The sequence below is a fragment of the Aptenodytes patagonicus genome, chromosome 1 (genome assembly GCF_965638725.1).
Source record: "Aptenodytes patagonicus chromosome 1, bAptPat1.pri.cur, whole genome shotgun sequence".
In the NCBI taxonomy this organism is placed as follows: Eukaryota; Metazoa; Chordata; class Aves; order Sphenisciformes; family Spheniscidae; genus Aptenodytes; species Aptenodytes patagonicus.
In genome coordinates this window covers 73,449,471-73,464,770 of record NC_134949.1, presented here as the reverse complement: position 1 = coordinate 73,464,770, position 15,300 = coordinate 73,449,471, and the positions used below count along the sequence as shown (strand labels likewise).

Sequence of the window (15,300 nt, the reverse complement as noted above, 5' to 3'; positions counted from 1 at the left end):
GTTTTTCCATGCAATCTCTATGCTGTATCACTTGTTACTATGGTTATACACAGCAGAGCCAAGCATTTATATTTGACGTTCTTTGCAATGGTGTAGAGGCTGAACGACTGACATTCAAAGAGACTTCTGGGCTCTCCTTTAACTTTGTGCATCAAATCAGTCAACTCGGTGTGAGCAAGAGATCTCTTTCCACAGCAAAGTACCCAAATGGGAAAGGATTATCAGAAACTAATAGGTAAATGTAAGAAACGTAAAACATAAATCCGCATTTATATTTGGCTCCATATTTATATCAGGCTCTCCAAGACACATACAACAAGACTTGCGTGCTATTTTGAGGATGGGAGAGGGAGAAGACAAAAGGGAATGAGCATTGAACATACATGTTTCAGCATATACCAAATGCAATTTATGGATTTCTACAACAAAACAGGAATAATATGCATGGAATAGTAATACAGGAAAAGTACTATATAAGTTTTATATAAGTAAATAATTCTGGGGGGGGGGGGGGGGGGGGGGGGGGGCGGGGGGAGAGGCATGTAATCAAGTATCAGACAGACATGAAGACTGATTTAACAAAGCCAGGCAGAGGCATCTGAAAAGAAAAAGCCACCTTTTCCAAACACAGCGACCTTGGTAAACCCCCACTGTGGATGCTGTTATGCTAACAAGTGCTTTTTTGGCAGCTTAGCTTATGCTGTTCAGGGAGAGTAACTAAGACCAGGAGGAAAAAAAAAGACCCACTCTTTTCTTAGTACATGCTGCATCACTCCGAAGAAACAAAGGTTCTGGCGCACACAGCTGACAGTGAAAGGATAGAAAAATGATGCTCTTAAACATGGGAGAGTAGAGAAATCAGCATTTAGGGTAAAAATGGTAAATCAGTATGTTGGTGGACATTAGCATCTACAAACACAAGCAAGCAATCAGTACTCATAGATACAACTTAACTGTGGTCTGCAGTGATACAAGATGAAATGAGAAAGATGTTTTGCTAATCCAGAGAGGTTTTTTGAGATCATATTTTGAGTCATAAGCTTAAATAGTTCCTCACTGAAGTATTGTGTTTAATTATTTTGATAGACCTCTCAGTACATTATTGAACTTGAATTTACTATGTAGGTAAAATTAAAACAAAAATGTTCAGAAAGGAGTAATTACAATTAAGTCAATAGGACCAAATAATATTTGTCCTTCCCTGCAGTTATACATCAGAAGTGATTTTTTTCTGCTATGACTGCTGATCAGTTCTAAAAGAAATGGTTACATTTTTATTTTCTCACCACAGTATCTCATTTCTGTATTATGTGGCTAACTATATGTGGAAAGTAAGAAAAATTTTATGGAAAACCAGGCAAAACCCCCACAACTTAATGTTTTAAATATTCCTTTTATCTTTTTTCTCTCCAAGGAACTCGCATCCTCAGAAAAATAAAGATACAGATTGTAGCTCTGAAATTATTTAAAGCTGAAACTTTCAATTTAACAGACTGTTGGGTTTGGATTTCCAGAGTATCATAAGCAGTGAAGTACCCTGACTTCTAAATTTAGAGCACTATACTGTAAAAACTCTGACTCATCATTTGGGCAATTTATATTAACAAGCACTTAAGAGTGGCTCAACATCAGTTCGCATAAATATTTAAGGAAGTACGTTCTTAATAACTCTAGCTACTGTATCGTAAGTATCTAGTCTGTCAGAAAACTGTATTCATTACAATGTTAGAAACTCTTGAAAAAACAGAACTGAAAAACAAAGGCAGTGGCTGAATTTGACTGAACCAAAATCATTTCTGCTTAGAGCTATGTGCATGCCAAACTTTAGGTTACTTAGAGATGAGGTAACACAATACTTAATACTTAACAGATTTTTACAGGAAAGAAACAGTATTTCTTCTGGATAAGATCATACCCTGCTACATGGCTCATTTTAAGAACTGGTTTGATAGCCAAAAGATGGATTCTTTAAAAAACAGATATATGAAGGATTTTCTTCCTTATTGTAGCTAACAGACATGAAAGTCTTTTGAGACTTCACTGGTCTTGAAATGTATTTTCTCTCAAGTAATTATTTCAAGATTACTAACAAACTTTTCAAAGAGGGTCACATCTATTTCTGTTTTGTCCTAGGGTTTCCTGCCTGAATTAAAACAACAAGATGGTGTCACATAAGTCACTTTCCTTGTTGCTTTTCTGACACTTGTTTTGGCTGTTGGCAAGCCCGTTCTGCCCATGATATCCAGGCAGAAAACTACTGATTTTGCTGCTGAGTGCTTTTCTACTCATTTAGTGTGCTACACTGACTCACCAAGGAGTAAGATAAGCACCCGAAACAATGCAAGGCAGATTGCAGGAGCACGTATAGCTGGATGAAAAGTGTTAGATAAGCTCAGCGGTATTGGGAATCCCCACCGTTTGCCTATACACTGCCGGACACCTGAAATAGGCAGACGTCAAGGCTGGAACAGGCACTGCGGCTGAAAGAAGGGGGTAGGAGTGCAGGGCCAACCATTTTGGGAGGCTGGAACACCCTTCACAGCAGTGGACTGCCCACCCGTCCTGTTAGCGCAGCCATGGCACCGCAGCCTAGGAAGGATGACTAGCCTGAGAAGCTGTGCCGGGCACCAGGGTGAGCTCACTACGAATCTTGCTAGGCTCTGAGGCAGCAAACCTGGCTGTACAGCTGTATTAGTGAACTGCACAAAAAAGTGGATATTTACATTACCATTTTGGATTGCTTCTTATGTTAAAAGAAATGTCACAACTAATAATGTAACAACTGTCTATATAATTAGGTGTACCAAATAATCTTCTATAGAGCATTCACTATTAACAGGAGAGACTATGGAGACACTTATTAAGGAGGCTTTGTCAGATGGAGATGTACTTTTTTCACATTCATTTTTTTCTACTAGAAAGATGTCCTCTTCAAATGTTCAATCTTCACAGTATTGCAAACACCAAATGAAGGTCATTTCACCGGTTCAAAGAGATTCAAAATGCCCACCTCAGTATTATTCCCCCTACGAAGTGCTTATACAATCAATACATGATTTTTGTTTGAAGTTAAGTGGGTCTGATTTGGTTTAATCATTTCTCCATCTGTAAGCTACCACAGCTATCTGCAATACACTTACAATGCGAACCAAAACTGATTTTTCAGATTAAGTTTATTATTCACTAAGCTAAATGAGATATTTTATTTTGACAAGGTAACACCATTCTTTTAAGTGCAATCTCTTGAAAGCTCTGAACAAAGAAATTAAAAGGTAAAAATGCTATTAAGTATCTACTTGCTTATATTCTGTCTCACTCTGCTCATCCCCCATATCATCTATTGTTCCCAAACAAGAAGAGGGTTATAGGAGACAAAGAACATAACATCTTCATATATAATATGAAATAATACATAATCGGATCAAATTTCATTGTGGTAATTGGACCTACCACTCCTCCTTTCTACAAGCTGAAATCTTTTATTTCCAGTAATTTTGGGAAAAACAAACATGACAGCTGAGAGCTTGAAGCACATGTGTTATTTTTCCATTGTACGGAGAACAATGTATTTTTCTATGAAGCTATTTTACTATGCTGTCCAATGCAAAGAATGGAATACTTCATATATTATCTATATACTTAAAGGCTATTAGAGACAAAAGCTAAGATTTCAACCTTTTGTTTAAGATTAGTCGCTAAACGGTTGCACAGGTACAAATTTAAAAGTGTTCTGAGTTTACAGTTATCCTTCTGAATATCCCATAGATTGGTGTAAGGAAAAGTTTCACTGCGTTTGACTGAGAAGCTCACAAAACATGAACACACGTTAAGACTAAAAGTGTCTAGTCATTCTGCATTCCATTTTGTGCTTCTGCCAGCATCATGCTGAAACATGGGATATAGAAATGTGAGGAACAAGTTAACAGGAATGAATTGTACTAGTGATGCAAAATTCAGAAAGACTGCTTGTATTTTGACAACAAGTTCAATGTGCTCACTCTTCCACAAAAATTGTACCTTTTCCTTGTTTGGTATCTGTATCTAAGGAATTTTTTTACCTTTTTTTCTTTCTTTTTTTTTTTAAACTTAAAATTTCTCAGGATTGTCTGCCATTCATTTAGCTCCAGTGTAGCAGGAACTAACAGAGTGCAGAAGTAGATCAAGTGACAGCAGCCATCAGCAATAAGTTCTGTGCCATCAATAACGAGGAGCTTTTAAGTTTTCCATTGATGGGGTTTCCATTATAGATGACATGGAAGCAACCCAAAGGACAACATTCAGAGAAAAAATGACTCTTACTGGATAGATAGCAACAGACAATATTCAGTTTCTGAGAACACAAGGCTTCCAGTGATAACTTGCTTTTCATTGTCAACACATGGATACATAAAGGATATCCAGATCAGGTAAGTATAAATTTGATGACAGCTTAATGATGAACAAGAATGACTCCCCACAAGTTGCCCATAGGTGCAACTGTTTAATTTAGCCAGAAACTATGGTTGTGAACTTGAGACTTATGACAAGTTTAAGCCAAAGACTACCACCAGTTGAGCTGCTATTGCTGTTCAGTCAGGAGGGCAGGGGAAGTCTAACATGCCTGTACATAGTACTTGCCATTGCACTTCTTTTGATGCTGCTGGCTAAAGGAGCTAGTCAAGTTTTTGTCCTCTAGCCCTTTACTCTCAAGGCATCCGTATTCAGAACAGAACTTAAGATTATTTTTACTACTTCAAAATTTTATCCAACATTGTTAAATTAGTAAGGGTTATTCAATATAAGGAGAAATTACTTCAGCCAATTTACGTTCTGTTTTAAGGTATGCCCTTTCATTTAAATAAATCAAACTAAATATGAGGAAGATATACACTGTGCCACTATTTTGAAAATCCACATTACCTTTTCACAGGCTCTGTCTGCACAAGTGCTGCATCTGTCATGGCTTTCATCCACAACTCCATTTCCTTCCCTGTATCTGTGCAGAAATAATAGGTCCTCATGTTTGGATGAGCTGCCTGATTGGAAATGACATGGTCATTGCAATAAAAATGTAAGATTCTGTAAAAGAAGAGAGGCAAATAATGTTACTGTATACTCGCTCTAATGTTTTCTATAATGAGATTTCTGTAAATAATACTATCAGAAAAAATATCGGAAGAAATAGTTCAATGTTTCTCTCTCACTGCATTCATATTTTCAAAATAATTGCCTGTAATTTTCAATCATAGCTGCTTCTTCATTAATATACTCAATAAAAAGCCCTTAAATTTCTTCAGTCTATTAAAAACTATCTTGACTATCCATTAATGGAAATTAATATAATTATTATAAATAAGATTTTGGCATAGATTTTTGCAGTCTGAATGATACAGTAAGTTTTAATTTGTACTTACCATGGTAAATAAATGTTGTGTTGCTTAGGAGGCCAAAAGAAGAGCCAAAAGGAGCTCATAAAAAAAAAAGTCAAGAGAAAAATATTTAGTAGAGTGATTTAAATCATGATTAAAAAGATTAGCTTTGAAACACTCCTAACAATGATTCATGTAATATTGTGATTTAAGTGATAATAAAACCTTATTTTTATTTATATGAAAGATACTTCGTATCTAAATAACTAAAGAACTTTCACTAGTGGGATAAGTCTAGCCATGGATACAGTTTACAATTTTAACACACCACACAGTATTTAAGATCCATGAACTAAAAATACAATACTAATTCATCCATTTTCTTATTGTAGTAATTATGTCTATATTTACATCAGGCTAAATACCTGAACCCTCTGCTACTGTATTATGCAAAAATCAGTCTCAGAAGCTGTTTGTCAACCCTGTTTTGCATAACAACTCAGTTTCTGTTCACTAGGCTATTGTGCTTTCAGACATAAAATTAAACTGAAAATTTGATTCCCCTACCTTAAAGGCGTATTTGCGGTTAATATGGTCCTCAGGAGAAAGCACAGATATCTGAAAACTAGGTAGAAGTATGCTACCTAATATTCCTTCTTCTTTCTCATCTGTGAATGTATAGTCTTTGATTAGAGAAACAGTATTTTGATACATAATACTTGTATTCAGACCCTTCAGTGAAACTCTGTACTTAACACAAGACCAGTAACAAGAAGTTTACCTCAGAAGAAAATGCATTAGAGAATCAGAAAGCCAGACTGATTTGTTACATAGGTGCCTGTATACAGTCTCAGAAGTGTGCAGTCCACAAGAGCAATTGTGCAGTCCCCCTCTGCCAAGACATGCCACAGAACCCGCATCGCACAAATGCGCGCCCCCAAAAACCTGCTAAGCACTGTGAAATCCAGGCCATTTGAGTATGGCCACCTTCAACTTTTTCCCCAAGATGGACAAGCATAAAAAACCCTCCTGAGAGTGCCAGCTCTGTAAGTTAAAGTACATGAGCTACCTTATGGAAAACACCACAAATAGCTTCACCTAGAGTTTTTCTGGGGATCAGTGCTTAGCTGCATACAACTTCAAAGCTGAAAAGCAGGTGGAAGTCAAGCCTATAATTCAGTGACAAGAACAATACCTGCTATCTACTGCCTGCTCAGTAAAACTTGCAAACACCCATGAGAGCAGAAGTATTTTAAAATACTGTTTATGATTGTTGGTCTTTGAGAAAATTTGCACATTCCTCATCTGATATCAGGCATATTAAGCTACGAGATTGTTATAATTCCCATGAACAGTTTACACTCAATTACATTCTGTTTGTAAGAATGCGTATGTTTCAGATCATTGAGGAAAAAAAAACCAAAAACAAACAAAAATTCCCCAAACCAAACACCGTTTATTGACAACATTGTTTTTTTGTAAAATTTTAGAACAATACATTACAATAATAAATTGACATTTTAATTGGAAGGAACAACCAGTTCTTAAATCCAATTATACTTTAATAAAGGAATAATTGGATGCAATTGACAGTCAATCTTAATTGTATTTCAGATACAGAACTTCTATTCACAACCAGTATCTTAGGAAGACTGTCCTCCATAACACTTCTCTTAGTTGAAGATACTGCCCACAACAAATGACTATGTATCTATGAAATTAAGATGAAAACAGATATTACAAAGTTTTAAGCACAGAAAACTTATACAGTTACAATTAAAATACATGTAAACAGCACAAAAGGACTACCTCTTATACCCGGCTTTAAAAATCTTTTCCCAGTTCTCATTTACTCATGAAATTCTGAAAAGCCACAACTTTCATTTAAGTTATTCATATGGGGAAAGCTCTGCCCAGCCACACTAGCGTTACGTAGTATGTTAGATGTAAAAATTATGCTTTCTTGGATAGTTATTTAATTGGAGAACTGAGCATAAAATTATTCTGATTAAAAGGTAGAAAAAGAAATGAAGGGAGTAGATTTACTTTCAGGTACTTAACTGTACTCATAAGTATGCCTGAAACTGTCCCATCTCCCCCTCTCAAATATTTACTCCTTGCTAGGCACACACACACAGAATTCTGCCTTTTTTCCCCCTGTCCCAGAATGCATGGCAAATGTTGGGGTTTACTTTATTTGGACTGCTGTTTTGGGGAAAAATTCCCTCCTTCTGCTAGATTATACTCTGCCTTATGACTAAGTCACACCACTAATGCCATATAAAAGCATTAAGCATTTTTGTTCCACTGAACAGCTGCATGTCTGGAGGACTTTGGTCTTTGTTAAAGACATACTGCTACATTCCATTTCCAGATTTTAAAAATCTGTTTCCCATCAGACTAGCTTTTATCTACACATTACACTGCCCCATACCCATCTCTACTTGTACGCTGTGTATGAATAATACAAGAGAAAAATAGCAGATCTTCTGTCCAGCACTAAGATCTTTTATTTGTTGCAACAATAACCCTCCAATATGAAGGCAGGCAGTCTGTTATCCCTCCATGAAACAGAGAAAGAGTATTCTCTAAGCTCTGAAAAAATACAATGAAATAATTTTTCTTTTCATCTATAAATCAGATTTAAGCTGCTAACACTGTAACACAATTGTAAAAGTTCAGTAAGATTTACTAACAAAACCACAAAACAACCCCAATAAGACTCCAACGACCACAATCGTGCAACCAGAAACACTGTTTGCGATCTGGGAGCAAGTGCATGGCTCCCCCCTTTCCATTTTTTCAATATCTGAGACAGAATTAACAAAAACATAAAAGCACAGGGTTTAGAGTGCGAGTTTTTTATATTTTAGTAGCCGTTTCTAATACCTTTAAGACTATCACTATACATGTTTAATTACAGTTTATCAGCTTTAACTGCTTTCTAGTGAGTGATAGCTAAAAGCTAAGTTTATCATGTAAACAATTTAGACTATTCTGCTTGTATTTCAGTTTATTTGGCACACTAACATGTAGAAATGAAAAAGTAAGATTATAGAGCTGTTTGGATTTATTTTATTTGTTGTTGGTTTTGCTTACTGCTTTTTTATTTTGAGATACTTCATGTGCAGTGCTTTAAGTCAATTTAATCTGTTCTTAAGGCAGCTACAAAGCAGCACTTTCTTTAGAACCTTTGGAGGAGAGAGCCTGAAGACTTCTTTAAAAAAAGAAAACCCTATAAGGAAGCACGGAGTATACAATGATCACTTAACTAAATGCAGTGTAACTGTATGGCAATCGATGCCTCCATGACTGAAATTATAGCCTAATTTTGACTCAGCAGTGGTTTATCCAACTATGTATATTCTTGGGGTAAAGGAACAAAGCCTAATGACTATTTCAAGAATTCAGAATTTGTTAACTAAAACAGTTACAAACAGTTACAGAGCTTTTATGTTTCATGACCTGATTTGTCTTGACAAGATTAGAACCATGCTGCACTTTAACAGAACAGCATTTTAAATTCATCAGTCACTGCTCACCAGCATCAATACCACTTCTACCAATTCTAAAGTCTCATCCTAAACTGAAACCCTTTCTTACCCTTCATCTGCAGTTAAGGCAGATTTATTTTCCTCTATTTTGCCATGCTTAACAATCTTCTTCGCTCTTAGCCTCCTTTAAACTATTACTTTTGTACACCTTATTTCAGGACTGAATAAGTTTCCATATGCACAAATCCCATTTGTTTATTCCCCCAGGAGGACTACAGTTAATCTGTCACGGTGAAGGAATCAGTTTTCTAACATACATATCTCCAGACCAGAATTATAAGCAGCTAATTTTTCCCATGTAAAATAAGTCTGATGTAGCTACATAAGGGTACTAACAGATTTCTTTGTTCCAAATACAGCAGAGACTTCTACTCATACGGAATTGGACAACATTTCACTTTATAAGTATTCATGAACACTGATTAGATTCCCAAAAGGCATATATATCCTCTTTATCATTCCAAAAGCAGAGTTTCAGCTCCCCTGCACTATCCCTTTCCTATCCCCATTTCAGTTACTTAATTTGCATGAAAAATCAGATTTAACCTGGCATATCTAGTTCCTAGCAACAGAAGCAGTGAGAAAACTACAATCCAGAATTTAATAAAAGAGGTAGCTGTGAATGGGTTTGCCCTTTGAGTGTACCTGACAGGCAGGAAGCAATTATGTGAAATTGGTAATTAAGAAAGAAAGAAAAAAAAAAAGTAGCATGCCTGGATATTGACAACTATACAGATATTTTAATCCATTAAGTTAAGTAGCAGCTTCTTATTTCTTACATTTGAGTGGTGTGGCAAAATTTACCTGCTTCCAGTAAAATTAGCAAACGAAGCTCTCCTGAGTGGAACTTACCTCTGTAATAGAAGAGACACAGATCTGAGAGCACAAACCACCGTTTCTTCCACAACTTCATTCCAGTACTATCCTGTATTAATCAAAGTGATCAAGTAAGAATTTTCAGACTGTTAATAGTAATAGTTCATAAAGTAAACCAGGTACTACCTAACTGTGGTGGTGTGCTAGTAGTTCATTTTCTTGGCTAAGACATTTTAAGTATCTTTGACTTCTCATGACAGACTTGACACTGCAAACAAAGATCATAACCCAGGAAGCCTGAAGTTAACATGATTCAGGGATAAATAAGAGCCCATTATTTTAGCATGCTAGAGACTACAATCTACAGTTAACTGAAAAAAATGTATACTTCTTTTTAAAAAGGAAAAGAGCAAGGTAATACTTGGGGTACATCCTCCTTTGTTTTCTGAACTGAAGTTCTGCTGAACTTCATCTTCTGCTACCACTCATATATCTAAGGCAAATTTCTTTCCCAAATAAAGTTTATTCCTAAAGCAATTTCATTTTCTTTTATGCTTATAACCAATTTACACTGCACAACTCGGAATGAAAGACTGCCACCACTACTAGAGTGTAAATAAGCCAGAGCATTGCAGCACGCGCATCCTAGTAGAATCAGATTTAATAAATATGTTAATCTGTTCCAAGAAGAAAAGTACATGTGAATTATCAATATTCCTGTAGTAAACAGGTTCTGTGACAACCAAGAAAAGGAATTCTGTAAGGAAAAACTGTGGGATGGGTTTGGTTTTGGAGTTGTTTTGGGTTTTTTTGAGAAAAGTCAGCATAATTTTTAGCCTCATATTTCAAGCTCTGCTCTTTTTGGGGTGGGGGAAATGAACTGAAAGAGGGAGAAGAAAGGGTAAAGCAAGCATTAGCTAGGAAACATTATTCAGAAAAAGTTAAAAAAATCCTTTGCCACAAACATTTTCATAAATAGAATAACTAAACACTTCATAGCACCTTCCTTCTGAGGACCTCAAAGTGGTTTAACAAACACTAATGAAGTCTGGAAGCACTGCCCATAGCAGTCAGCTCCTATTTCACAGCTGGAAAGGCAGACACGAGGAGGGGAGACCTCCTTCCTCACCTCACTGACAAGGTTACTGACTCAGTAGCGGGTTAGGACGCTGGACCCCTGGCCTAAAGGACAATGGCCATGAAAATCAACTGCATGATGTGAAAATACCCAAACTTCTTCAGTATAAAGGATTATCACAAACCCTTAGACAGACTTTCTGAAGAGGCTGTTATGCAACATCACATTTATCCCATCACTCAAAAACACCAACAGGTTTCTACATGGCCACATGTAAAATCCTGCCAGCAGTAAGACACGCTAAGAATGATCTTTTGGCCTGCTTCAGACATAGCAGAGAGGCACACAAAACAATTGTGTGGTTCTCATATTTTAAATTCTTTCCTACTTTAAAGTACATCCTTTCTTTATCATTGGATTTACTAATTATTGTTTCCTCTTGATTGCGATTGTCACAATATGGTAACAGTATGTTGACAGTAAAAACCTTCCAAAAAGAGAGTTCACTCTGGACTTAAAAATTAGTAGAAAAATGACAGAAGAGTAGCATTACATGCAATGAGACAGCACACCCTGAGTCAGACAAAACTTGCTGTTCTCTGTGTTTACATAAACATGTTAAGAAAGTTATCTTACTATCAAAAAGAAATCTTACAAGCTTTCACTGTAATTTTCTGAAGATAGTATCTATTGGTAAAACTTGACTAAATTGGCTTTCAACTTGACTAAACTGACTACAACATGGAAACATACAGCAACGCCTTTTCTTACAAAAACCAATCAAACATCAGAGCATTTAAATAATTTTACACATAAACCCGGGCCAGTGGTATGCATTTTGACAGTGAGGTGGATTGAAAACTGGTTGAACTACCAGGCCCAGAGAGTAGTGATCAGTGGCACCAGTGGTGGCCAGTTGCTAGTGGTCTACCCCAGGGGTTGATACTGTGGCCAGGACTATTTAGTATCTTCATTAATGATCTGCACACTGGACAGAGCGCACCCTCAACAAGTTTGCAGATAATACAAACTAAGAGGAGTGGCTGATACACCAGGTGGTTGTGCTGTCATTCAAAGGGACCTCGACAGGCTGGGAAATTGGGCAGAGAAGAATCTCATGAAGTTCAACAAAGGGAAATGCTCAGTCCTCCATCTGGAGAGGAATAACCGCATGCACCAGCACACACTGGGGCTGATCAGCTAAAACAGAGCTCTGTAGAGAAGGACCTGGGGGCTCCTGGTGGACAACAGGCTGATCATGAGCCAGCAATGCACCCTCATGGCAAAGAAGGCCAACAGCATCCTGGGCTGCATTAGCAGTGTTGCCAACAGATGGAGGGAGGACATCCTTCCTCTCTACTCAGCACTACTGAGGTCTAGCTGGAGTGCTGGGTTCAGTGCTGGGCTCACTGGTACAGGAGAAACATGGACATACTGGAGTGAACCCAGCAAAGGGCCACAAAGATGATTAAGGGATTGGATCATCTTTCATATGAAGAGAGGCTGAGAGAGCTGGGACTGTTCAGTCTGGAGAAAGGGCAGCACAGGGGGCATCTTAGCAATGTGTATAAATACCTGATGGAAGAGTGTAAAGAAGATGGAGCCGAACTCTTCCCAGTGGTGCCCAGTGACAAGAGGCAATGGGCACAAATTAAGAAACATGAGGTAAACTTTTTTTACTGTGAGTGATCAAACACTGGCACAGGTTGCCCAGAGAGGTTGTGGTGCAGTCTCCATCTGTCAGAATATTCAAAACCCGGCTGGACACAGTCCTGGACAGCCAGTTCTAGCTGAGCCTGCTTGAGCAGGGGAGGTTGTGCAAGATGATCAAGAGGTCCCTTCCAACCATCATAATTCTGGGATCTTAAAATATAGCTACTGTTTTTTCATTAGTAAAATAATGTAATTGTACACTAAAATGGACTTGGTAATATGAACATAGAGTATAATTTTTAGGAAAGCAACATCTTTGTACTACTTTATATGCTGAATATCCATGGTTTGATGTGAAACAAGAAAATTAAAACAGCTAGAATCTTTAGAGCATTCCAGTAAGTTAGTTCAGGTACATAACCATATCTTTTCATACATGTGAAGCTCACTACAAAGGACCTCAGAATGAAAAGCCAGATCATCATGAATAACTTATTCAGAAGTAGGCAGCAAAGATAACATAACACAGATACTCCTGTGCACAACCACCTGTGATATAATTCAGACTTCATATTTTAATCAAGTTAATTGATTGTCTCATTTAATTAAAAAAATCCAGAAAACATTATTTCAGGAATAGTGACTTTTTTCCAAGCTAAAAAGTTTAATAGCCCTAAAACAAAGCAAAAAAAAAAATCTCTCACCTTTGTGACAACTTTTCACTCTCAACATTGAATGAGAGTAGAGGCCACAAGAGTATCTAAACATGGAAAAATCTTCTACTAAACAGATACTTCCAGATCTTTTTATCTCATAGTAATTTCTGAAAACTGACTCATCAACAGCTTCTAGAAAGCTATGTGGGACATACCAGTCTATCAGAGTAGGGACAGTAAATGACATCGTAGATACATATACACATTCGCCTCAGCTGAGTTTAAATGACAAGTTCTTACAGGGTTCTTGGTGAATTTATAAAATATATTCCTAATATGGCCTAATCAGTTTTGTTGTTCAATTTTTTGATCAAACTACTCTGATTTCTTGCGGAGCAAGAAAGTGCAAGTGGTCTGGTACTGCAGAATAGCAAATCTACAGCAGGCTAGGTACGCTGTCACTAAATACTAAAAAGCACATACTTCAGATTAGTTTAGGTTCAATAGGAAAACCTAAAATGATCTCTGGTTTTAAGATGGTCATCTTTGAGTTAAGAAAACAGGCATTCCTCTGTCTTTTCATATGTGAAAAAATTGCTTGATTTCCAATTTATTTAAAATATTTACTTACTTTTTTTAAAAAAAAATAAGAGATACAGCCTAACAAAAGAAACTTCAGAATTTAAAAAAAACCAATACGCTGGGCCATACATCCTTGTCCCATCATCTCAACATGCCTGAAATTCATTCAGCTATTTACTACAAACATCTGCCTAGATTTTTTAAGTCCTTTGTGTATTTTAGAGAAAGATATGTATAAATAATATATCAACATTCTGCACTAGTCTGATGCTCTTACTCATTTGTATCAGAATGGTATCCAATAAGTAGCTAATTAAAATACCATGTGTCAGTTCCTCACAGTTTATAGCTTCACTCTGGTATTGCTATCATTGTATTTTATGCAAATGATTGTCTTTTGTACATTACACACCTTACAAAAAAAAAAGGGGGGGGTGTGTGTGAAAAGGGGAAGAGTACCTGTTTGTAGAGCCAGCCACGTCTGACAACTGGTGCATTAGGATTTCTCTTTATTGAGTTTGATCTCTTTCCGAAATTATGAACCTTCTTTGAAGATCGTGATGTCTAAATTGAATTGAACAGGTTAAAGAAAACATGACATCAATATCTGTTGAAAAATCATAGCACATTTTCTTTTCTTTAAGATCTTTTTCTTCTACATGTTCCTCTGGGGGATTGCAGAATACAAACTGTATTTCTTTTTTAGGTAAATAATTATTACGATGGTTCTGCTGCCTTCAGCATTTCTTTCTTTTTCCTCTGCAGAAAATTTAAAAGATAAATCCCAAGACAAGTACTTAAAACCTTTTTTTAACAAGGAAAAACAACCAAATACATATCTGACCTTCTTATAAGGTAGGTAGAAAGCCTACCAAGCTGTAGAAAGAGAAGTACAATTAACAGAACTATTATTAATTATGAAAAATTACATCACTTGGGCAAGAACATTCTACTCTTTCCAGCTTCCAACACCGGCTTAATACATGAAAGCTTGTTCAGATTTCAACAAGATATAACTCTCCCTTTCCTAGCATATACTAACTTTTTTTTATTCTTTCTTCCCCCTCAAGAACCCTTCGCTTTATGATCTCTTCGCTGGTTTGAATATTCATTATTTTACCTGCTTACACTAAGGCCTACTTTAAATCTTTTGCCTTGAAAATCCAGCGCTTATATCTGCTGCTGCTTATACCTTTGACAACCTTACAGCTATGCAATGATCACAGATGATTAAGAGAAGTAGGACAAATAACCCATTTTAGATTTTATCCTACTTGAGTAACCAAAATAAATTGGAAAAGGCATAAAGAAATGAGCAGCGCTTTACCAATTCACACTTCATTCTTTTCAGCCTACATTTAGAAAGTTTGTTCTGCAACTAAATAAACTGAACATTTACTTGTGTTTTAAATTCTGTAAGAATGAGTGCCTCAGAGACCATGTGATGTGATGCAGCAAAGTACGCCACTGTACAAAAGATGTAAAGTTCAAATAAGTTTTTTAAGCTGTGTTCATGGCTCTGCTCCAAATCTGCCATTTGAATTTAGACAATATAATCCTGTGCTTCAGCATCCTCATCTCTACCACGGAGACTAATCATAAGGTTATGCAAA

At 36.6% G+C, this 15,300-nt stretch overlaps 1 protein-coding gene across 19 annotated transcripts in view; it reads right to left on the bottom strand.

The window, feature by feature from the left end:
• The window catches only part of PLEKHA5 (pleckstrin homology domain containing A5), a 176,037-nt gene that overhangs the window by 50,406 nt on the left and 110,331 nt on the right, over positions 1-15,300 (bottom strand). For 17 of the 19 annotated variants that reach the window (XM_076342341.1, XM_076342351.1, XM_076342275.1 and 14 more), the window contains exons 6-9: positions 14,147-14,251; positions 9,755-9,827; positions 5,916-6,016; positions 4,900-5,015 (exon numbers count right to left, since the gene is read on the bottom strand). In XM_076342341.1, coding sequence (XP_076198456.1) covers positions 4,900-5,015; positions 5,916-6,016; positions 9,755-9,827; positions 14,147-14,251 — 395 coding nt within the window. The other 2 variants (XM_076342370.1, XM_076342360.1) reach the window with 2 other exon arrangements.